Raw genomic sequence first — 26,577 nt, forward strand, 5'->3', positions numbered from 1 at the left:
TATTTTTATTTTTTGGCTCGTTGGGTCTTCGTTGCTGCACATGGGCTTTCTCTAGGTGCAGTGAGCAGGGGCTACTCTTCATTGCGGTGCACGGGCTTCTCACTGTGGTGGCTTCTCTTGTTGCGGAGCACGGGCTCTAGGCACACAGACTTCAGCAGCTGTGGCACGTGGGCTCAGTAGCTGTGGCTCACGGGCTCTAGAGAGCAGGCTCAGTAGTTGTGGTGCACGGGCTTAGTTGCTCCACGGCATGTGGGAACTTGCCGGACCAGAGCTCGAACCCGTGTCCCCTGCCTTGGCAGGCGGGTTCTTAACCACTGTGCCACCAGGGAAGTCCCAAAACTGTCCATTTCTGAAAAAGGAAAACTTTCCCAAACTGCTCCCTCTTGAAGATTCTATGTCTTACTTCAAAAGAAATGCCAGCATGACTCAAAGCCCTTTGACATGTCAGTTGAGTAAAAGATGCTTTCACAGTGAGGAGCTGTGTTTCTAATTCTATCAGCTTTACCTGGCATTACTGCCATCACACATCAACAACGGAGTGTGAGAAAGTCTGCTATGTTCTTATTGGTGAAGAACTGTTTTGACTGTCATCAAGTATGTGAACACTGAGTGCTTCTGGCCCTTGACACTGTCCAATACGTTATATGGTGTTTACAGGTGAAATAAGAATGATGTTGCTGGCACTCTGTGAGCTCAATGATTCCTCAGAACTCGCAAGAAGTGAGCAAATGAGATAGAAACATGGCACTACTGATAGTACTGATTACCTGTTTTGTGATTATTTTTTTTAATTCCCAGCCTTGCCAGACCCCTGATGACTTTGTGGCTGCCACTTCTCCAGGGCGTATCATGATTGGAGGTTTGTTTGCCATTCATGAAAAAATGCTGTCCTCAGAAGACTACCCCAGATGGCCAGAAATCCAGAAGTGTGTTGTGTGAGTAAAGCTTCAGAGAACACATTTAGATTTCAAGATTATGCAGTGAGACTAGGGCATGTAAATGTTTACTTGTATTAACATCTAAATTATTTTAACAAAATTTAAACTCATACATTTTTAAGTTGCATAAAGTTAAGTCTTGTTATTCTTCCTTACAAGAAAGATATATTAGTGCTATATGTATAATCAACCTCCAAGTACAGAGGCAATGAATGCTTCCCATTAATATATTTATTTGGATTTTGCCTATAAAGAACAACCCCTGAAGTCACAGGAGAAAACCAATAAGACACAGTAGCCTGTCCACTACAAGCATACATAGCACAATTATATTCTTATCCCCCACAAATGTGGGTTGTTTCAAACATGGATCTTTATTTAATTCTTTGTTTAAAATAGACTGCACTTAAAATTTTTCTCCATACTAACATTTTTGTCAACACTGTATTTATTTCATTCTTGAAATCGTCTAATTCTTTCATAATGAATTAAGAACCCTACTTCAACTCAGAGTGTTCCTTCTTCCTGGATGAACACTTTATATTGTGAAAGCTTGACTACAGAAGAGACATTTGTCATGGTGTATTATAGAAAAATAAAGCTGGATGGAGGATACTACAGATGGTTTTCTTTAAGGAGAACAGGCTATTTGAATTCTAATTTCAGTTTGGTGACAAAGTAATTTTGTAGATTTAGGCAAATCATTTAAACTCTCTGAGTTTCAGCTTCTGATTTTTCTCTTCTGTAAAATAAGGGCCCGGATAACTTTTGAAGACAGGCAGCATCAGCTTCTGTTGCTATAGCAACGTGATCCCAGTGCTTCCTTCTAACTCTCAAATCCTGATTTCTATCTTGATACTTTTGTATATAAATTTAATCTCCTCTTTTCTCCTCCTTTTTTTCCTTTTTTTAATCAAAAAGTGTTTAGCATGCTCTCTATGAATGCTTTCGGGTGAAATGTGATCCCACATCACTCTAAGATTCCTTCCTGGCATTCAGTTGGGTGTTTTGAGCTACTGTCATCTTAATCATTGATTATCAGGAATACCAGCGAACACCCTGAAATAGTTAATGAGGATTTTTCAGAGCACTAAATAGGCACTGCAGATTTAAGGCCCACAATCATAGGCCAACAAATAAGGATGGAAAATGATAAAAAAAAAAAAAAATCATTTGGTCTAATAAGCAAATTTGTTCTGGAAAAAAAAATTCACTGAACATCATTTTGCTTTACTGTCACTCCTTGAGAGAAAAAGTATTCATTCAACATTGAACAACTATTTATTAAATGCCTACATTACCTAGGTCGCATTCTAGGCATGGGGGATCCTGAGGTAAACACCAAAGGGGTTCAGACTCTCATGGAGCTAACACGTGGGGGACTCTGAAAATATTACACATTTTATTTGCCAGACAATTCATTACTTTAACCTTTCTTCTTTGTTTCTTTCTTTAAATTAAACACTTAATGTTCATTGCCAAACTTCACATTTAGATAGTCTGTAATGACAAACAGCATTAACCAAATATTATTTAATTTATCATAACTAACTGAATTAAAAGAAACTTGAAAATATCAAAACCCTGAACAACAATATCCCCTTTCATTCATTCAAAAAGTATTTATTGAATTCTTACTCTGTATTAGGCACTGTTTGTAACCTTCTGTATACAGTGGTGGGTGAAATAAACTTAACAGTAAATCAGTAATTAAACAACTCAATGCTCTGGAATAATCACAAGTCCAGAAGCCAACTGGAAAAACCCGCTAAAAGGGGAAATATCTATGCCTTGGAACTGAAATAGTGCATGTTATCTAGGAGAAAGCTATTGTGCGTTTACCCAGAGTCTGTTTTATAAGTCATTCTTAAGAGTCTTATTCGTCTGGTTTCCAACCACAATAGATTAGTATCACAAAAGTAAAAGATGGGAGAGTCTATAAAAGCAGATTCTTGGACAGCAATAAAATGCTGACATCTAACTACAAAAACATCTTCATACTGTAGAATACTAAATTGAACATTCAAAATGATCCTGAAATTAACCAAGAAAAGGTTAAATCCTGTTCTGTAGACTCCATTTGAGAAACTGTGGGTTCCTATATACTCTTTTTTTAAAAATTTTTTTTCTTTGGCCGTGCAGCATGTGGGATCTTAGTTGCCCAAACAGGGATCGAACCCGCGCCCCCTGCATTGGAAGCACGGAGTCTTAACCACTGGACTGCCAGGGAGGTCCCCTTATATACTCTTGAGAAAGGTTTCCATCAAAAACTATTTTTAAATAAATAAAGTTTAGATCCTTCAAGAGATAAGTGTCACCGATTCAGAAATTGTCTATTATACGGCAGAAATGAGAATAAAATAGGATATCATCATGTCTGTAGAAGAGTTATGTTCTAATTTCAAAAAAACTTGTTTCTCAACAGCTTTGAAATATCAAATTTTCTTCAAACTCTTGCTATGATACACAGCACTGAGATGATTAATAATTCAACACTATTATCTGGGGTCAAACTAGGGTATGAAATCTATGACACTTGCATAGATGTGACAGAGGCAATGGCAGCTGCTCTGAGGTTTCTAAGTTCAACTGCTCCAGAGAAATCGTGGAGTTTAAGTGTGACTATTCCAGATACATGCCAAGGGTTAAGGCTGTCATAGGTGCTGGCTACACAGAAATAACCATGGCTGTCTCCCGGATGTTGAATTTACAGCTCATGCTACAGGTGGGTTTTGTTCTACCTCCATGCATTGGGTTTGATCATATTCTTTATCATGAAAGGATCAGGGTAATCTGGGAAACTAGTGGGGGAGATGCTTTTACTTTAACCTTTCTTTCCCTTCAGTAAAAAAAAAAGGATGTGCCCTATTATGGATAGCATAGTGATCAAAGCACTAAGGGAGTAGTCATCCCTCAATCTGTCAGGTCTAGTTTCCGACAGTTTTCAGTGTGATTTGGATAAGACAGGAACTTCTGAGCACCTCATCTGCCTTGTTTCTAAAATAACATCAGTCAGGTACCATGAAGAAAACTGCAGGGGAAGTGAGGGGTAAAGGGGAGCGGAAGTCAAAGAAGACTCTCAAGGAGGTGACGTTTAGCCTGAAACTTGAATGAAAAGGGACAGTCGAGAGAAGATGGGGAGAAGAGGAGAGCACCTAGGCTGAGAAAGCAGTAAGTACAAAGTTGAAATGTCCAAAGAATAACAAAAGGTCAATATCGTTAGGTCAGTTCGAGCAGAAAGGAGCAGAGTAAGAGATGCATTTGTAGAGATGGGTAAGGGCCGGGTCATATAGCATCTTGTAAGCTGTGGTATGGTTTGCACTTTGTTCTGAGTATGATGGAAAGGCTTTGAGCAGAGAGTGTGAACTACTGAGCTTCCTATAATGCAAACCATTAACCAGGAAGTAAGCAAAATGGTCTCTGAAAGACCAAAGTGTGTATTAGACAGCCCTGCACTAAGTCCTTGCACATTACTCAGAGTCAAGCAAGCTCTCTTGCCTTTGATTTTGAACCAATTAACCTTCATATCACATCACTCTGTAACTCACTAGGTCATTACTTTCTAAGATCAAGGAAGATTAGAAGCAAAATGTTAGAAAAGGCTTATAGTCAGATTATCAAGAAATGACCATCTGATAGAAGTGAACAGATAGAAATATATACATGTATAATATAAGTACATAAGAATTCAAAATATATAACTTTCTGGAGCTAGACTAAATAAATGCATATACCCATATAAGACTCTGAGAGTTCCATTATATTATAGCTTAGAGAAGTCGATAATGAAAAGTTTAAGTCCAAAACAAAACAAAACAAAAAGAACTACTCCCCCAAATATCTCAGAGATAAGGCTTTGGCCCAAAATTTCTAGACTACGTATAAAGTTAGTTAAGTGACAAGTAAGAAAAGTAGACTATTTTTAACAATGGTTGTTTAATGTGAAAATGTAATTTCCATGATAGACCACACAATAGGAGAGGGGACTCTCTGTGGTAACACGGATTTTGCAGAAGCCCAGGCGGCACAGTGAAAGTGAGCAGAGTTATGTCAGGTACTGGGAAGGGAATTAAGGTTTAGTGAATGTCCACGGTGTGCCACTATCCATTTAAAATTTCTCCTTCAGTCTTCACAAGAATCCTGTTGTTTCACAGGGAAAGAAATGTTAACTAACTTTGCCAAATTTATTGGAGTCAGGATTCTAACAGTTTGTTTGACTCCAAAGCCTATTGTCCTTCCCCCATACCATGTAGCTGCTGTAAATAGTAAAAAAAAAAAAATCACTGAGGAAGTGGCACAGTGCAACTGCAGCTGTGGAAGGTAATAACTCTCCCTAGAATAAAATCACCAAAGCTGTAAATTAGGCAAAACTTTGCACACATTAGGGAGGTCTCCTAAAATGCTGCTGCTCTTTTGAGTAGATTAGGAGTCCGAAAACTATTGAATGTATAGCCTGTGGGTCAAATGTGGCTCTCAAGCTCTTGAGATGTCAAGCTAAGAATGATTTTTAAATTTTTTAACGGTTGTAACAAAAAATACAAAAATAATATATGACAGACCACACATGACCAACAAAGCTTAAAATATTTTACATCTGGTCCTTTAAAGAAGAAAATTTGCTGACCCCTGGACAAATGATTATTTCTCTGGATGATTTATTTTACCTAGAATAAAAATCATCAAAGTTGTCATTTATACAAATTTTGAACAAACTAGGTGTCTGAAAATTCATTTTGCTTATTTGACTGGCTGCATTTTCCCATATTTATCTCTAAGTATTTAAAAAATATCCACTATTGGCCCTGGCCTGAGATATAAGATAGATATAAATGGATATAGGAGTGTAGATGGAGATTTAAGATAGAGCCTAAACCCTTGAAGGGCTTATACTATACACAGTACCAAATGATTGAAAAGCAATGACTCTCAACAGTCACCAGGTACTAAATATTGTGATTTAAGCTATTTATAAAGTAGTTCATTGAAGGGAAAGGAGGGAAAGGATCAAAGAATTTAGAAAATGTTATGGAAACTCACAGAAATCAAAGAGAAGAATATCTACTATGAATAGCCACCTGCAGCTCATCAACACCATAACTAAAAGTTTCTGTCCATTTCCAGGTGAGTTATGAATCAACTGAAGAAACCCTAAGTGACAAAATTCGCTTTCCTTCATTTTTACAGACTGTGCCCAGTGACTTCTACTAGACTAAAACAATGGCCCACCTGATTCAGAAATCTGGATGGAACTGGATTGGCATCCTAACCACAGATGATGACTACGGACGACTGGCTGTCAGCACTGTTGCAATTCAGACCTCAACAAATAATGTGTGCATAGCCTTCAGAGAAGTTCTCCCAGCCTTCCTCTCAGATAATACCATTGAAGTCAGGATCAGGAAGACACTTGAGAGAATCATAGCAGAAGCCAGGTTAATGTCGTTGTGGTATTTCTGAGTCAGCTCCATGTTTTCAATCTCTTCAGTAAAGCCATTGAAAGGAATATAAATAAGATCTGGATTGCTAGCGATAACTGGTCAACGGCCACCAAGATCACCACCATTCCTAATGTTAAAAGGATTGGCAAAGTTGTGGAGTTTACCTTTAGAAGAAGGAATATGTCCTCTTTCCATTCCTTTCTTCAAAATCTGCATATGTTTCCCAGTGATAATAACAAGCCCTTAAATGAATATGCCATGCTCAAGGCTCTGCCTGTGCATATACTAAGGACAGTGATCTGAGTCAATGCATTTCCAACTATTCTCAGGGGACTTTGGCCTACAAGGCTAACGAGGATATAGAAAGGAACTTCTCACTGAGAAATAACTTCCTGTGGGATTACACTGAGCCGGGACTTGTTCACAGTATTCAGCTAACAGTGTTTGCCCTTGGTTATGCCATTTGGGATCTGTGCCAAGCTCGAGACAGTCAGAACCCCAATGCTTTCAACCATGGGAAGTACTAACTCACATATCTGAGAAAATTCCCCTACCATCATATCTCTCCTTTCTTTAATCTGCAATATTTATATAAACTGCTCTTAACTCTATTCCTTTTATAAGTAGATACTTTCAGTGTTGGAATAACCTGAATTTCTAGCACTAGTTCTTTGTTCTTAAGGATAATAGAGTTTTTATTTTACCTTCACCTCCTACGCTGACCCACCAAAGTTGTGTTCTTTTAATTTCCAAGAAGATTCTGTTGATAGTGCTATTTTCCTTTGGTTTATGTATTTGTATCTGATCTTGCAGTTTTTCAAAGCTTCAAATGATTATCTCTTTTGATGCTCTTAACAAACACAAGACCAGGCATGTTTAATGATCCCTTTTATTATTGCTAAATATTATGCATAAAGAAACTAAAGATGAAAGTACCAGAAATATGACTCTCGTCTGGCTCTTCTGACTCCATACCCTCTGGTTTTCGTGGTGTCTCTGGTGGTTATAGTCCTAACGCCTCCAGTTATGACTCTTACATAGGGCAGTCTCCCTAAGACTCCAGTCTTCTTCAAATGAATGTTGTTAGGTCAGTCATAACAAGTCCTATGACATCTCAGGTTTAAATGAACCACTAATTGTGTAAAAGAAGTCTTTCTCTTTCTTCTCTTTGATTAGTTTGTAGAAACTCTTATTAAAGCATAATATGGCCCTATTTAGTGAAAATTTTCCATTGTGTTTTTAAAATGTTCATAAACAAGGCATTTAAAAGCAAACTGCTGCTTTATATGATAAATTTTACTCATTAGAAACAAATTTCTCACTAACGTATATTCAAAGCCAAACCTGTCTGTCTTAAGACAGAATCATGTTCCAAAAAAGATATTTATTTTACATTTGTTAGGGAAAAAAGGTAAAAGGGAATAAGATCCAATTCTTCTGATCACATAAGTGAATGTCCATGGCAGGCTGTTTCTACGTTTGTCATTCTTACTTTTAACACCCACAAACACAAGCTCCAAGGTCTGAAGTGATCAGCTTACATTTGGGTGAATCATGTGATGGTCATAGGGTGTTTTAAGTTGCTCATTTTAAAACTAGTTTTCACCTTGTAAATGCAAGGCAAAAAAAAACCTAATGAAGAGGTAAGACTAGAGATTAGAATTTTTATTTTTAATTAAAACTCTTTTTAAAATATGTGTGTATACACACACACACACACACACACACACATATTTATATGTCTAGTGATTTTAAGATACCTGTTTGAAAGCATACTCTTTGTAATGTAAAACTTTAATGAGGGATTGGTTAAAAAAAAAAACAAAAAAATCTAAGTGGACCAACATAATGAAACCACTACATGAAATTTTAAGAATGAGAGGTTGAGAAAGAGTAATGGAGAGAAAATAGACAATCAGAGACAGATGGGATAAAGGGGAGGAGCTATAAAGAGACTCATAAGAGAAGAGAAGTACAAATAGCAATAGCTATTTATCCTCTGGGAAAGTATTTTAAGTCAGGAATAAGTCTCAAACATTCTGAGGAAAAATCTTGAGAAAGTATAATTGAAGCAGATCTTCTAAAATGTTTTATTTAAACACTATGAGCCTGGGGTCATTGTTTATCCCCCCCCACCCCGGGAGCATGGTAATCCAGAACAAACAGAAACAGACTGGAAAGGAGGAATAGGGGAGTGCCTTGCTCCTTTGATCACGAGTGAGCCATGTCTATGCCAGAATTAATTGGACAAATAATGCAAACAATTGTCTTTTTAGGAAGAAATCTCCATAGACATTAAATTTAAAAGATCAGCAACATTTAGGGTCACTAATCAAAGATATATTCCTAAAAATTATTTTGTCCCCCGGCAAAATTCACTAATATTTAAATAGTACTTTCTGAATGATTTTAGATTCAAAAAACTTTAAAAGAGTTAGTTTTTTCCAATATTCGAGGATAATCCTTACCTTGGCTCCACATTTGGTGCTGTCGGTGAGTAGTATTCAGGGATAGCACAGTCATACTTGTTTTATCTCAACATATTTTTTTTTTATGTTCCTCAGATGTGTGTGAGAATACCACCTCCTTGTTGTGAATAGTGATTTTGGTTTTCTTTTTTGTTTTCCTCTACTGTGGATGATATACAAGGTAGTGAGTGATGTATGTGGGATGAGAGAATGTAAAATAGTCAAACTACTCTTTACACAATTATTTGGCAAATATTTGTTGGGTGTCTCAATGTTCCAGCCATTGTGTTGAGTGCTGAAAATATTATGGAGAACAAGACAGTTCTCTCCCTAAAGGAGTCATGTGTCTAGAGGAGTAAACAATCAAACAATTAAGGAGCTGGTCACAGTGCAGAATAATGCATTACAATGTTTCATATAAATACAAGAGGGTAGAGAAGCATATAATTGAGGCAACTAATCCAGCATTAGCAATTCAGAGAACATTCTCCAAAGATCATAACACCTCTGGTGAATATGATAGATGGGTAGGAGTTAAGCAGGACAGAAATACTCCAGCAGAGTCACAGAGAGAGAAAGCATGGCATCTTCGGGGATCAGAAAATAGTGCCATAGAACTGGAGTCTTTTGTGGAAATGACAGGCAAATGAGAGTGGAGGGTTAGTGAAGCATCCATCATTAGGGCCTGATAAATCAGAGCATCTCAAACTTGATTACCTGGTAATATGATTATCATGCTGATGCTAATTCAGTAGTTCCAATGTGGGGGACCTGAAAGTCTGCACTTCTAACCGTCTCTCAGGTGGGGCTGATATTGCTGGTACAAAGACCATCCTTTCAATAGAAAGTGTGCAAGCTAAGTTTAAAGGTTTGGACTTGAGAGAGCAAAGGGGAGCCAATTAAAGCTATTTTTAGACAGAAGAGTGATGTGACCTGCTTTCCGTTGTAGAAATAGTATTCCTACTGCAATGTACATTGACTAGAGGAACACAAGACTAGACAGAGAAAGACCAGTTTGGTAATCCAGCCATACAGTAAGGATGCCTTATACTTCAGTTATAAGTACTACAGGTACTAAGGGTGTGACAATGAGGATGGAGAGGCATATACTTAAGAGGAAAGACGAAGAGTATTTGGAGATAGATTGGATGTAAAGAATGACAGAGAAAAGCAAAGATGTCGCAAATGATTCTAAGTTGGGGCAACTGGTGCCATTTATTGAGATGGAAACACAGAGAAAAGTGAAGGTCTGGAAGCGAGAAGAAATATTAAGCATTCCATTTTGGACATGTTGAATGTGAAGAACTTATGAGACATTCAAGTGTAGTTCAGAAGTCAGAAGAGACATGAGGACAAAAAGGGAACTATTGTGGGGCAATGAGGAAAATAATAACTAATGATTTTAAGGCCTCTACTATACTAGCATTGACACACATCATCTCTAATCTTTAAATATTATGGTAGATCCACTGATTCTTGTTCATTACACTTCGTCCTAAAGAACTGGCAAGAAGAAGTGTTACTGGTGACTGAGAATTGCAGCAGTTTAGAGATGGAGGGGACCTCAGCCATAAGGGTCTGGCCCGTGGGCACTCATAGAGTTAGCAGCGAAACCATCCCAGCCTTAGTCATGTGCATTTTTGCTACACCATAGAAAAGTTTACAAAAGAAAAAGACATAGGTTGGGTACCAGACAGAGATGCAAGGCTGCTTCCTTGCTAGTCTCTAATTCGCTCACATAGATACCTCTTTTCAGAAGCACAGCTCACTTACGGAGACGTAGTGGACAGCAGAGAGGCTGGGGACATGGAAAACAACATCAACCACAGCAGCTTAATTGGAGTGGTCTCCTGACCTCGTGTTCTCAGAAACAGGTCAGTACCATACAGAGGTGAATTATATAATCATGGAGATGCAAATCCTACTCTCTAAATATTTTAGAGTCAACTTATCAAGAGTTTCAGAGTCTTGATGAAAAATAAACAAATAATGGATGGAAAAAGCCTTAAATAGCTTAATAACTGTAAGCATTAATGTTCAAAATTACCTTAATCCAGAGCAAATGTTCAATAGAATATTTAACAAGTGATGAATGTACTGTTTTGTTTGCCTCCACCCTCTTTCCTGTAAGAACAAACATGGAATTGTGCTAGTTTATTTACATCATACAATGTTATCATTATTTACAGAACGTATATGTGTCAGAAATTTACCCTGTAAAACCTGATTAAATGGAGGAAAAAACTGGTGGAAATTATAGTTCAACCAAAAGAATGGAAGAGGATATGCTCTCTAAACAACTAAGTTCCTGGGGCTTATGTGTGTATATTGCTTAAGGAAGGAACAGAAGAAAAATCAATACACAGGTAGAGATGGGAACATTGAAGGTAGGGCTTTACTTGTTCTATTTTTGTTTCCTCCATATTTTTTGTTCCAGGCAATTGCTGGTATAAGATTTTGTCAGTTAATTCTACCATCTTAGATCTGACATCCTGCTTCTTTAAAGCAATACTAATTAATTTGAATTGATTAAAAGAACTAAGAAACCTGTGAGGACATATAACAAAATCAATATACATACTTAGAGATTTTGCTAAAGTGATATCTGGTTATTGACATGACTACTGTAGCTAATATATTTACTTAAAATACAATTTGATTTTCTTATATTCTATTTACCAAAGGGGAAGAAAAACTGAAGGAAAGAAACATTCATAAAAAATTAACTAAGGGACTTCCCTGGTGGTCCAGTAGTTAAGACTCCGCGCAGGGGGCCCGGGTTTGATACCCAGCCAGGGAACTAGATCCCACACACCGCAACTAAGAGTCCACATGCTGCAATGAAGATGCCACACGCGGCAGCAAAGATCCCACATGCCACAACTAAGACCCGGCACAGCCAGACAAACAAATAAATAAATATTAAAAATATTAAATAAATATTAAAAAAAAGATTAACTAGGAAGAAATAGAATAAGAATAACTCTATTCAAATAGAATAATTTCAGCCTTGTTCCATAGATTTTGCACCCAACAAAAGCCACATAAGCACCACAGATATAGATGCACGGGACCGTGGAGCCAGAACTCAAATGTTTTCCTCCCTCCCAGTCCAGTATTCTTCTCCTGCAGCACAAGTTCAATACAGCTGCCTCATCTGTCAGTAAAACATTTTCTGTTCTAGCTATATTGCATACAAGTTCTCACTGAACAAACTGGGTAACAAGAAAAGTACTTTTTCATTATATTTCTTCTCAAGTTAAAAAAAATCATTTTCTGAACTAAATTGCAAATAGAATTTAGAAATCACTTTACTATACTCTCAATTACTGAAACAGACTTGAAAACCATTGGAGATGAGAAGATCTACATGTCCCACCAAACGAGTATGGACTTAGAAGGCAGACACTAGCAGTTACCTTAGGCTTACCAATTACACTTCTCGGGTAGGGACGCGCCTCAGCACAAACCCCAAGAGCAGGGTGCTGTCGTTACCGGACTGTTGCCCAGGTCTGTAGTTCTGTCCCCTCAGCCTTCATTTTGGGGCTGGTGAGCACGACAGCTACTGGCTTGGATTACCTACTCAGACTTGGCCAAAGGCCCAGGCTGATTGTGACTCTAGAAGGAAAGGACGAATTTCCTGCCTTCCATAACTCCAACTGGCACAGGGATGATTGCTTTGAGTCAGAAGGAAACAAACAATGAGGAGAATTTAAATGAATATATTGTTAGGTGCAATGGAAAGACCTCATAATGAAAGTCAAGATGTGTATCCTCAGATAAGGTCCTTCACCCCTTGGCTGGGGTCCTCCTCTGAGAAAAGAGGAAGACGATCCCTGCTCAGCTTGCTTTGCTGAGTTGTTATGGAGTAAAAGGGCATCACAGATTTGAGTATTAACATGTAATGTATGAACGTCAGGTGACTTTATTAGTTGGTAGATGCAAAGTATTTTTATTTATTTGCACAACATCCCTATTAGCTAATAACAGGTACTTAAAGGTATTAAGCTAATCTCTATTAATCTGTGCCATATACTGGGCTAAAGTGCTTACATCCATAATTACATTTAATTCTTATAATAATCATATTAAGTAGGTTTAATTTACCTCAACTGTGGCCTAGAAAGAAATTGTAACTGCCAAGATCACACCACTAATGAAATATGGAACCAGAATTAGAGCCCAGGCATCTGCCCCAGAGGACCCATTAATTCTGCAACGTGGAGAAAGTAATGATGGTCAGATTTCAATTTTGTAGGCTAGAGAAGCTACCTCCATAAACATTAACTTGCTTTCTCAAATTCACAGAGCAAGACTTTGGCAGAAATTCTCAACATTTCTCAAATTGTTGCCTAGTAGTTAAGCACCTTCTCAACTAATTACCACACTCACTGATCCAGAATGTCCTTTTTCTAATTTTTAAGTGATATTCCTGTAAGGCAGTGTTACAGTTGGGATAATGGATACACTTACAATATTTCTATCAGTCTTTGCTTTTGTTTTTATTGTTCATAGTTAGTTGATGTACTGAAAAATGTGACGTTCACAGAGGGAGGGAGTTCATTTCATTTTGATGCTCATGGAGATATGAATACTGGATATGATGTTGTGCTCTGGAAGATCAACAGCCACATGACTATTGCCAAGATGGCACAATATGACCTGAAGAATGATGTCTTCATTGTCACAGACCAAGAAACAAAAAATGAGTTCAGGAATCTTAAGGTAATTTCGCTGTTGGCTGCTTTACAGCATTCAAATCAATTGGTACTTCAACTGCAAAAGTCCTTGACCCCGCCAGGACCTCCAGTGGTCCTACTGCCTGTTCTCTGTCCCCAACTTCCCTCCTTAAATTCCATAGTCAACTTGTATATCACTCCCTTGTACACACCCTCAATTTCCTTGCCCATCTCTCTCTTCATCTTATTCATTGGACCGAAGTATAATCCTGGTTATATTAAACTAATCAGTATAGCCCCCATGTAGCTGAACTTGGCAAAAACAAACAAGTAAAAAAGAAAAAGAAAAAAACCCCACCTACCTTGCTGACTGTTCTCATTTAAAATTCATGATCTCTAACCTCCAGTGGGTCCTAAATGCTATTGGGCAGTCAGACTATTACCCTAGCCCATAATCTGTCCACCTTCCTAGATGGCTTTTTATACTTTCTTTTCTCTTCTTTGACTCCAACACATCTTCCCCATCTTCACTTTCAGTGGACCCTGCTTCCTATTTGACTAACAAAACTGAGACAATCAAAAGAGAACTCCAGTGTTCTGCTGCCACCACATCTGTGCCTGTATCCCTGCTTTCCATCTGGCACTGTGGATGGACTGTCTATGCTCCTAGCCAAGGTCAGCTCCTCCAGTTGACCTCTGAATCCCAACCCCTTTTACTTACTCAAGGACATTGCTCTGGCAATTCTCCACTCTCTTCTGCACCCTCAAGTATTTTCTGTGTTATTTAAACAGTGATACAAACATGCTGTTTTTCCTCCCATCTTAAGAAAAAAACCGAAGAACTCCATTAACCCCCCCACTTTCCCCTCCATATACTACCCATTCCTCTATTTCTCTTTACTGAAAAACTCCTTGGAAAAGTTGGATATATTCACTGGCCTCAATATCTCTCCTCCCATAATTCTTTTCAGTCCATCAAAATTCTTTCTCTCTAGTTAATAAATACAAACATCATCTTACTTCACTTACTGGCTAATTATTCTCCGTTCTTTATTTGCTTCCACAACAGCACACTCCCTTGGTTTTCTTCCTCTGTTTCTGGCCACTACTTCTCAGTCTCCTTTGCTGTTTCCTTACCATTCTTATTGCCTATAAATATTGGTGGACCCAGAGCTCAGAACCGCTCCTCTTATTGGTCTGCAGTTTTCCTTAGTGATCTCATCCAGGCATTTAAATAATGTCACTATATAGAAGGCAGATGACTCCCAGATTTGTATCTTCTGAATTTCAACTCAAGTAAATATACAACTGCCTGACTGACATCTCTACCTGGGCGTCTGGTAGTCATCTTAACTAATTATCTCCAAGATTGAGCTCCAAAAGCTACCCCCATTGCAATAAATGGCAACTCCCTTCTCCTAGCTGCTCATGGAAAAATCTGGTGGGATCCTTGTCACTTCTCTTTCTGTCACACTTCATATCCATCCTAAGTTATACTTTCAATATGAGTCCAGAATCTGACACTTTTGTCCTCTTCTGTTGCTACCACCCCACTCCAGGCTAGGATCACCTCTCACCCAGATTCAGATAGTAGGTTTCTAACTGCTCCTTGCTTCCACTCTTAGCCCCTTCAGTCTGTTCTTAAGACAGAAGCCAGAGTAATCCTGTAAAATATCATGCTCTTCTCAGAACCCTCCCTATACATCCTATTTCTCTCAGAGGAAAAGCCAGTGTCTTTAAACACCATACATTACCTGCCACCAGCACCTCCCTGACCTCATCTCCCACTACCTTCCTACAACCCCACGGGCTTTCTCAATCTTCCATACATGTCTTCCCTTCTCCTAGCTCAAGGCCTTTTACCTGCTGTTTCCTTTGCCTGTAATAATCTTCCCTGATGTCCACATGGTACACTTTCTCACTTCCTTTCTGTCTTTCCTAAAATGTCACCATCTCATGGAGGCCTTCCCTGGTCACATTATTTAAAATTGCATTGTCAACCTAATACTCCTTCTATACCCTCCTGTCTTTAGTTTTTCTCCTTAGCACTTATCACTATCTAGCATTCTGGACTTTTTGCTTATTTTTATTTTGTTTATTGTCAGTCTTGTCAACTAGAACAGAAGGCCTCTGAGAGCATGGAATTTTATATTTCATTCCTTACTATGGCTCCAGTAATTGCAAGAGTGCCTGGCCCTCAAAATGTATGTGTTCAACGAAAGAATGAACATAGAAATGCTTTAAGCCACTATCTTATTCTAATTTTCCCTGTCATAAATTTCAGTTAAGTAAGGTACTTTTTCCTTGAAACACAGAAACATAGCCATCCTTCTGCATTCTCAAACTTTCATCATTGTCTTCGTTATCATCACTATCATCCTCACAACTACATTGTGAACCCAGCACTCTGCTAAACACCGTAACTCACACTGGATTTTTTAGACCATGTTGTGACTCAGTTTATTATTGAACATAGAGAGGATTCCCTATTATAATTTCTGCAAGAAGTGCTATTTTGAACTGTTACCAAGACATCTCCAGACTTTGTAGGGGAGACACTAAATGTGGGGGAGATGATAGGATGACAGATAACTGAGTGGGGCTTTTAGGGACTAAACGGAAGGGACTGACAACCATGAAACGAGGGACAAGGCTTCCTTTCTGATGGAAACACCCATACATATTTCAAGGAGGTAGTAGAAACCAACAAGATCTGAGATCAGTTAGGTCAGACTTCAAGAAAATGACAAATCACGCTTCTAAGACACATGAGAGAGGGTCCTTTTCCTGTTCTCCTTTAAGAGCCAGTGTGTACTGAGCTCTGGGGCTATCCCTAATAAACTAGTGTGCAAGGCCCCAAATCAGTGCTTGTAATGAAGCTCTAGTGGAAGCTGAGAAAACAGAAGTACAAGTTAGATGCATGACCAAGGCTTCCAGTGGTGACCGAGGCAAGAGGAAACTTGCCTATTTTATTTCCACTGGGCATGGGTGAGGCGAATTGCTATACAAAAGCAATGGCTGTCTAATAACTCACAGTACTTTTATCATGTACACATTTATAAATCACACACATATTTCTATTTTCTAGTAATTAAACTTTTCTCCATAACTGTATACAAAGAGTTTTGGTGGCAAAAGCAGAGGGAAAACAGTTGGTCACAGACTGGTCTTTTCCTCATTGTAAACATCCTCAGGAGCGTTGAAGAAATGCCATACGTACACAGCAGTGCCTGAAACTATCTGCCAGGAACTCTTATGTAAGTGTTTCCTTGTCCTTGGTAGTAACATTAACTTGTCAAAGAAACATTCCTTGATATTGTTACCACATCTTAACTGTGCCTTAGTTTTCTTAGGTGAAAAAATGATGATAAAAATGCTTGTTCTGTCTACCATATAAGGTTACTATAAAGATCTACAGAGATAATACACGTTAATGTGTTTTGAAAGCTGTAAATCACTATTCGAAAATATTATTACTATCCTCATCACAGTTATTATTCGTTTTCACAACAATCTTGTGAGGTCAGTAACTATTACCAAGGAGGAATTTAAGGAACAGTAAGATTAAGTGTCTTGCCTAAAGTCCACAGCTTTTTGGTGGCCAAGTTGATGTGAATTCAGACAACCCAACTAGCTGCTATACCATACAAATCCATATACACTGCAAATTAGGGAGAGAAAAGGTTTCCAGAGTTGTATATCAACACTTATTTTCATGCCTTTGACCTAAAATGTTTAAACTTTTAAGGAGATACATTAAATAATCTTACAGCCATCCAAGTATCAGGTTAGAATCATAAACCTGTTTCTCCAGTGACTCAGTCGAAAACACATACAGAACAAGAGGAAAGGGTATGTTCCACACAGTGCTTACCCAAGTAGAAAAAGATATTCTTGGACCTTCAAAATTTGTTAAATTTACTAGTTTGGAAATAGAAATTATTATACTCTGTAGATGAAACAGCAATTTAGAACACCTGGTTTGTCAATATCTATCACAACTGAAGACAGTCTCTGACTTAGCAATTCTCCTGATAGAACATTTAGACCTCAGAAATAAATTCTCAACTACATAGAAATACATGATATTCCTTGTAAAAATCCTTATAAGAATAAAAAAATTTTAACTTCAAACAAGTTAAATGTCTATAAAGAATTCATTAAATAAATTATGGTACATTTGTTCAATAAAAGACTGTTCAACCACTTGAAAAAGTGAAGTAAGTTTATACGAACAGCTACTAAAAGGTCCTGCCATCTATTGTGAATGATGGAAACCAGTTGCAGAATAGTACAATTTTTGTATACATACTATATATAAAGATTGGGAAGACAAGTATCTAACTGGTAATACTAGTTTCCTCTAAAGGGTACATGATTGAGCAGACTTTCACTTTCTATGTTTTATTACTGTTTGAATTTTAATTACAATGAGAATGTTTTACTTCAGAATAAAAATTTTAAGAAAAATAATTTCTTAACCAGCCCATTTGCTGATCTGGTATTATTGCAATGAAACTCATGAAAAGCTGTTTTATATAACAAAAATAGAAAGTAAGTGGTAAAGAACATTCTAAAAGAGAATAATAATGATAAAGGTGGCAGAACTGCCAGGAGTCAGTAGTTCTTCCAGATAAAGTAACAATAATTAAATGATGCAATATTGAAACAAAAACAAACATAAATAAAATGGAATCTTAAAATCCAAATAAACCCATTTATATATTATATTTAAGCATTCGGTAAAATAAGAACCACATAATTCCAGGAAAGTGAATATTATTTAATAAACAGGGAGGGATAATTGTAGTGCTGTATAGGGAAAATTGATTTAGATCGAAAACTTACACCCCAAATGAACTCTATGTCAGTTATTTGGTTACAGAAATGCAAAAAGAAAAAAAAAGTAAAGCATTAGTTACCAAAAATAAAGTTATGCTAACATATGAAGAAACATCATAACATTGGATTACTTGAACATTTTTTGTGTGTTAGAACTATCTCCTTAAGTCAGCTTCCCAGAGTAAAACTGTTGGTGTGCGCACGCACACACACACACACACACACACACAACACACATTTACATGACTCTTGACAGGAGTTGGGAATCAAATTCAGAACACATGTTTTGAAAAATATGAGAGTACATATTTAGAGATAGAATTAAACAAAATATCTGAACTAAAGCCCATCCAGAACATCACATATTCTGTAATTAATTACAACAGGTAAAGTTAGAAACAACCTACGTCCACCATAGAAATAAAATACATTATAGCATTTCTTTATAACTAAATATTAAGATGCCACATAAAAAGATAAAGATTAGGCTGCAAAATGGAAATGGTTTATGATTTATAAGTGAAAATTTTAGATGTTATGGGTACTCAATAAAGATTCTAAGCAAGCATAGAGAAATAGAAAATATTTGTGTTCAGGATGTGAGAATATGGGATAATTCTATGTTCCCTTTAATGTTATTTTAATAATATGTTATATATTTAAATATCATAATGGAGTATACTGAAATGTACAGATGATAAGAGTAAGATTGTTCCCATCAACTTGCAGTTCTATTGCCACTATTTAGGGCCGAAGTAGACTATGAAATAAATGTAATAAATGTGAACTGGATGCCCTAAAGCACAGCTGCTATCTAATCCAGTTTTAATTGTCTGGAGGCTGAGAAAAATCATGAAAAAAAGCAATGCCTGAAACCACATATGTTTTTAGCAGAAAAACTATCATAGAATGTCTATTAGATTTACCTTTGGGGGGCTGGGGGTTGTGACACTAAGCTCATAATTTGCTTCCAGGCACAGCACATAACACTTGGTAGCTCAGACTCCACGCTGGCAAAATGGCTATATTAAACTCACTTTTTCTTCTGATACTTGAGAATAGTCTCTACTTAAAATTTTTAACGACCAAAAAGAAAGGAAAAAAAAACAGAAAGTACATATATTTGAGCTGCAGAACACAGACTGTGAGCTAGTTGAGGGCACGGACAGAACTCATCCTCTTCATATGTATCATGAGAATTTAGGAAAACTCCCCTATTCTGTAGGTGTGTATTTGTAGAACAATTTGGAATACTGTTGCCACCTAGTGGGCAATTATATTTTTACTTTTTATTTATGGTCAATAGTATAACAGGAACTAGGACCCTCATGGAACACTTTTAGAACAGCTTCATGATAAACACTTATATAGATGTTCTTGCTTAATTCAATACTAATGAATACAAGCATTAAACTAAAATATACATTTTATTAGTTTACCAAATAAAGTAATTAAGAAATGGTAATGTAAAAATATATTCTTAGGAGCAAAGAAGTTACTTTTAAATTGACTCCAAAAAAATTACAACTTTTAATTTTGGCAGGGCAATAATCCCTCATTTTCAACTTATATACATTTTTTTCCTTGGGGAAAAGTATAGAAATTGCCCTTATAGAACTTGCTCTTTCTTCCTAAATATTCAAACTATAATACATATGAACAAAATCTTCACAAAAAATTTTAAAACTTTTTCACCATTGATTCATTCATTTAATATTTCTTGTCGTAGCCTTTCCCTTTTCACTTAAGGAGGATCCTTTACACTTCTGTAAGGTCAGTTTAGTATTGATAAACACTTTTAGTTTTTTCCCACCCTAGAAGCTTGTTCTCTCCCCTTCAATTATGAATGATAACCTTGCTGGGTAGAGAATCTTAGGTTATAGGTTTTTGGTTTTTTTTTCTTTAAGCACTTTAAATATGTCATGCCACTCCCTTCTGGCCTTATAACTCAATTTTTTAATAAAACACTTACACATGGATAGGTACATGTAAAAGTATGAGATTAGATCACTCCCTAACACCATACACAAAAATAAGCTCAAAATGGATTAAAGACCTAAATGTAAGGCCAGAAACTATCAAACTCTTAGAGGAAAACATAGGCAGAACACTCTATGACATAAATCACAGCAAGATCCTTCTTGACCCATCTCCTAGAGTAATGGAGATAAAAACAAAAATAAACAAATGGGACCTAATGAAACTTCAAAGCTTTTGCACAGCAAAGGAAACCATAAACAAGACCAAAAGACAGCCCTCAGAATGGGAGAAAATATTTGCAAATGAATCAACTGACAAAGGATTAATCTCTAAAATTTACAGGCAGCTCATGCAGCTCAATAACAAAAAAATAAACAACCCAATCCAAAAATGGGCAGAAGACCTAAATAGACATTTCTCCAAAGAAGATATACAGACTGCCAACAAACACATGAAAGAATGCTCAACATCATTAATCATTAGAGAAATGCAAATCAAAACTACAATGAGATATCATCTCACACCAGTCAGAATGGCCATCATCAAAAAATCTAGAAACAATAAATGCTGGAGAGGGTGTGGAGAAAAGGGAACACTCTTGCACTGCTGGTGGGAATGTGAATTGGTTCAGCCACTATGGAGAACAGTATGGAGGTTCCTTAAAAAACTACAAATAGAACTACCATATGACCCAGCAATCCCACTACTAGGTATATACCCTGAGGAAACCAGAATTCAGAAAGAGTCATGTACCAAAATGTTCATTGCAGCTCTATTTACAATAGCCCGGAGATGGAAACAACCTAAGTGCCCGTCGTCGGATGAATGGATAAAGAAGATGTGGCACATATATACAATGGAATATTACTCAGCCATAAAAAGAAACGAAATTGAGCTATTTGTAATGAGGTGGATAGATCTAGAGTCTGTCATACAGAGTGAAGTAAGTCAGAAAGAGAAGGACAAATACCGTATGCTAACACATATATATGGAATTTAAGAAAAAAAATGTTATGAAGAACCTAGGGGTAAAACAGGAATAAAGACAGAGACCTACTGGAAAAAAGAAAAACAAAAAACAAAAAACAAAACACTTACACAACTAGCAAGTGCTTTAATGACTCTTAGAGCAGCTTTTTATGAACTAAGTTTCAAGATTTTAAATGACTACTAGAGGAAGCTGGGAAACACTTCAAACTCAGAATATGATGTTTGTAACAGAAGTAAAGACTATTTAACACTTAGGTACCTATGCCTCCATTCCTATTTAACCTTTTTTGCATCATTTAAACAGAACTTTGTTATTGAATCAATGTTTCACCCTGTCAGTGTCATAAATTCTTTTGTTTTAGACTTAGCATTTAGTCAAAGTACACATGGACCTTCCAATAACAAGTATATATTCAAGGAGACAGCTGTTTTTGATATTTTTAATGCTTTATTTTTGGACAGCCTAGTAGGGATAACTCTTGGATGTTTTGTAGTACTAAGCTTTTGAGAAAAGGTGTTTAATCTACACTTTCTGGTTGAATGAAAGAATGAAGGAATAATGAACAAATAATAGCTGATTTTTAACCTCTATAACATTCTCTCTCCTAGGCTATACAGTTTTAATCTTAAAAAATTTCCCTAGATTTTGGGTTTTTTACCCAACCCAGACCTCTTGTTGGAGAGCTCTGATAATTTAAATGACTTGTGATATTAGTGCCCTGCCAATTATCCTTAACAAATTCTGTTGTTAATCTGCATTATCACGATCATAAATAGTAAATAATAATTAAGCGTCCATTTGTAGATAGTGGTGAAAGGAGAAATATGAAAAAAATAAACACCTGAGTCTCTGTCATCTTAATTAGCTATGCCTAGATATTATTAGACTTCACATTGGAAATTAGAAATCGGTATGAGTAGCCCCAAGTAAAAAGGTTCAGAAGAGAAAAAAGAAAACTATTTTGATAAGCTGATTTTTTAAATTCCTGAATAGGGAAAACATTCAAATAGGCCAGTTCCTTGTCTCCAAGAAAACATGACCATGTAAACAAAGAGAGAGACAAGCAGCTGAAAGAAGCTGAAGAACTGTATGAAGGCATGTAGGACAAGAGGCAATTGTCTTAAGGGAATCTGAGGTGGCATCATTCACATCATGATTATGAAATAACAACCCTTCTTCAATTGTAACTATATAAGTAAGGTATTATATTGTACACTTATAATGGGTAGGATTAATTTTGCAAGATTACTTCCCTATACGTGTATGAGGAGGGTGGCATGGGACACGGAGCTGAAGAAGCAAGCACTGGCAAGTCATCATAAAAGGCTATTGCAGGATACAGATTCGAAGCACATAAAGTCATAATTGTGCCTCAAGGGTGAAAAGTCTGTAGCAAATTCAGTGTTGGGGACCATAAAATCCTCACTTTGTCATACAAGATTGTTACTAGGGGGCTTCCCTGGTGGCACAGTGGTTGAGAGTCCACCTGCTGATGCGGGGGACACGCGTTCATGTCCCGGTCTGGGAAGATCCCACATGCCGTGTAGCGGCTGGGCCCGTGAGCCATGGCCGCTGAGCCTGCGTGTCCGGAGCCTGTGCTCCGCAACAGGAGAGGCCACAACAGTGAGAGGCCCGCGTACCAGAAAAAAAAAAAAAAAAAAAAAAAAAAGATTGTTACTAGGAATTTTGGAGTTTGAAACTGATCATGGGAGCCAGAGGATGCTCCACCAAAAATGATTAGCAATTACACACAATCTGACATATATGAGTCTTAATAGACATTCAAGTAGGCTACAAAAATAAACTTTCAGCCAAAGAATGTGAAAGACATGACCATTGCAGATGCCTCTTCACTGTCCTGGGGCAGTTTGCATAAATAGTACTTCATAAATATGCACATATTTCAGATTTGCTATTTCTAGAGCGAATACAAGCTATGTATTATTGAAAGTATGAAAGGTTTTGATCAGTGCAGGAGCTGTTAATCCAACCTGGTTTCTTCTGAATGTATTTTTTCAGACTAATGTTTAGAACAATGGGACAATAAGCAACTCAACCAGTCAGAACTCAGCCATGCCCTGATGAGCGCTGGTCACACACACAGTGCCTACCCAGCTATACAAGCCAGAACTAAACTGTGATGTTAGTTGATAGTTGTTGTGCATCACTATTAGCACAGAGTAATTCAATGTAACCTACCTACCTGTGCTTAGTGACATTTTAAACGTCTAGGGATATGACAAGGGCACAGATTTGAATCAGACTATGCAAAATATCAAAGCAGAAGACTTTGAAAGAGTCCTCCCTGCCTCATTATAATATTTTTTCAGGGTCGTTTTTGTAGTCTGTGGATAGGGATGTGGGGTGCAGGGTTAGAAAAAAAAATAGGAAAGAGTTTGGTGCCATGAAAGTTTTATACGATAACATCCATGTTTTAGAAAACTATCCCTGGAAGCTAGGCAGAGAAAGGATTGGAGAAAGAACTGATCAGAGATGAGGAAAATACTTTGGAGGTCATTACAATAGATGGTTGAGAGAGAATAAAAGACTGAACTACAGCAATGAAAATGGGATTTAAAAGGAATAACATGAAGAGCTGTATATAGATCTTTTTTTTTTTGGTTTTTGAGATTCTCATTTAGAGCTTTTGCTGGTGCCCTCAGCACATGCTTAGTACCTAGCAGGTAATCAGGCGCTTGCCTGGACCACCCACTTGATAAGGTTGCTGGAACCACTGGAGGCCACTGTAAGCTGGGTCTGCTGGGAAACTGTCACTTTAGAACTTTCCGGGATGGGAAAGCAAGTTAGTTAAGGTCCCTCTCCCAGCTCCCTTTGGGAGCAAGGCATTTCCTGATGAGGGAATATAGTGCCAGCCAGACTGGGAACTTCTTGGGGACCGCAGCAATCTTTGCATTTCCTGCCTTAGCCCAGTGCAGAGCACACACTAGCTTTCAACAATAAAAACTAATAATAATTTTTAAGTTACCACACTTTCCACTTAATCTATGAAATCAATTTATTTAAAAATTATTCCTAGCTATAGCAGTATACCTTAAGAAGTAAGTAAATTAACTGTAGGAAATGGGAACATAAACAATACTAATCAAAACAAGCCTTGAAGGAACAAAACTGAAAATAGTATATGCAAATTAGATGAACCATTGGACTGAGAAATAACATAGTACGGAATGTGTAAACTGAAACCACTGTGGATTAATAATAAACTCTGTGAGGAGCAAAGATTTTCGTATGCTTACCTGTTATGCTGTAACCTCAGAGCCCAGAACAGTACCCAGCACATAGGAGACATTTAATGAACATTTGTTCAATGAACAAATGAACTGTCCTGGTTTAAAAGAAAGAAAGAAAGGAATATAATTAGTTTTTCTTCTATTAGAAGTTGATTCGAGTTTTTGTTTTGTTTTGTTTGGTTTGGTTTGGTTGTTGTTCCAATTCTAGAGCTAAAGAAAACATTTCTTATGCAACTGTGTTTTTTTTTTTAATGTAGAACACTGCCGAATAGTGATATTTTAATCGCATCAGGAACAGAGAACAGAATGCAAACTGTTCTTTCTCTCATGACATAAGCCACGATTCTCTTGCCCTGTGGTTCTGCAATGCTAGAGAAGCTTGAGATAGAAAATCATGTGTAGATACCTGACATTTGGTTCTCTCCAGGGAAATAAACTTATTTAATTAGTTTAATATTCCTTGGTGAACTATTGCTGATTGGCTGTTTCACACAGATGTTTTTCTCTAGCTCTATGGGTATTTTCAGTGATGTGAAGAAAAATAAAATATTAAAGGAGAAAACAACACATTTGAATAATGGGAGAATTTTCAAGTAGCATATTCCTGCAACCATCAAATATTATCTATGGCAATGTACTTTTTCAGGTAGGAATTCATTCTGTTCATCATGCAGCATGTCCTCAAGTATTCAATCTTTTCTTAAACTAGCCCAGAGTCTATATCAATATTGAAGATTTTCATTCATTTTTTCATCTATTTAACAGATTAAAATTAAGTATCTACTAAGTGCCAGTGTTTCAGCTACACCCTTAGGGAGCCTCATTGCCTCCTACAGTTCCCTACAAGAGATTTCATGAATTAAAATGCCCTTGTGTTTGGGGACTAGTTAAAGAATGTGAAGGGAAAGAAACATCTTTGAAGTGTTATGAATGTACCAGGCACATTTGGAGGGGCATCTCTAACCATCCTTTTTAAATAGCGTCCACCCCATGCCTGCTTACTTTTTTTCATCCTGCTTTTTTTTTCTTCATCTACTAATCCCCACTTGACATTGTTCACTGCTCTATGCCCAGCTCTGAGAAGTCGCTGGTATAGAGTAGGGGGTTTTTTTGTAGTTGTTGCATGAAGGAACTTGAAAGGAAGCCACTCTTATTTTACAAATGAGACCAAGACAAATGACTTAAATGATTTGCTTATAATTGTGCAACCCTTAAATCACAAATTAGGGGATTAAACCTTAGTGTGAAGGCAAAGTTCATGGTTCCTTCCATAATTGTGTCTCTAAATGCATATTTCTTTACTGAGATATGAATCTGTCTTCTTTTGTTACAACGCCATTATGTGAAAGACGCAGAGTTACAGAGATCTTGCCTTCAAGAGCCTGACAGTCTAGTTTGGAAGGAAAGAAATATGTGGGGATCCAACTAAAAGTAGGGCAGTGTCTGTGTTGGGAAGGGACCTCCGAGATAGTAAGGAGGAGGGTGCCCTAGCCTGGGGCTGGGTCTTGGAGGGCACTTTAACGTGGCTGGGGTCTGTTGTCCCTGGAATGTGAGGCAGTAGACTAGGTAGATTCCTTCAGAGTAGCCAGCTTTCCTACAAGCCCTTTCTCTGAGTCCCTGTTCCCATTTAGATACCAGAGAAAAGTGGATTCTCCCCTCTTTTTGAGAGGGAAGATAGAAAAAAAGCTCATTTTTGAAGGGAGTTTGAAGAGTTTGTGGTCTAAGAAATAAAGAGGTGGAGAAAACCAGTGGTAGGAAGTGAGGTTGTTTTACCTGGAAAAGAGAAAAGGACGGGAGTGGAGAGGCGGGTGAAGAGCTAACTTCAAAAAACCTCTTCATGGGAAAATCAGAAGTTCGTTGAAAGTCCTTACACTTACTTGGTAAACATCTGAAGCGACCTGAACTTGAAGGCCTGACTGTTGCCCTTCTCTGGAGGAGACGGTTTAGATTTATTCTCTTGGACACCAAACAGTGGAACCTAAAAAGCTCT

At 37.3% G+C, this 26,577-nt stretch overlaps 1 protein-coding gene across 1 annotated transcript; it reads left to right on the forward strand.

Annotated features, from left to right (window-relative positions):
• Positions 1-741: 741 nt before the first annotated feature.
• GPRC6A (G protein-coupled receptor class C group 6 member A) lies at positions 742-24,859 on the forward strand. The gene is given in 10 exon segments (XM_007472393.1): positions 742-935; positions 3,364-3,515; positions 3,518-3,663; positions 6,060-6,363; positions 6,366-6,637; positions 6,640-6,877; positions 6,880-6,896; positions 13,360-13,569; positions 15,629-15,727; positions 24,845-24,859. Coding segments are annotated over 10 exon segments (1,647 nt in total).
• The last annotated feature ends 1,718 nt before the right edge of the window (positions 24,860-26,577 follow it).

This window comes from Lipotes vexillifer, unplaced genomic scaffold (assembly GCF_000442215.2).
Source record: "Lipotes vexillifer unplaced genomic scaffold, Lipotes_vexillifer_v1.1 scaffold58, whole genome shotgun sequence".
NCBI classification, from domain to species: domain Eukaryota; kingdom Metazoa; phylum Chordata; class Mammalia; order Artiodactyla; family Lipotidae; genus Lipotes; species Lipotes vexillifer.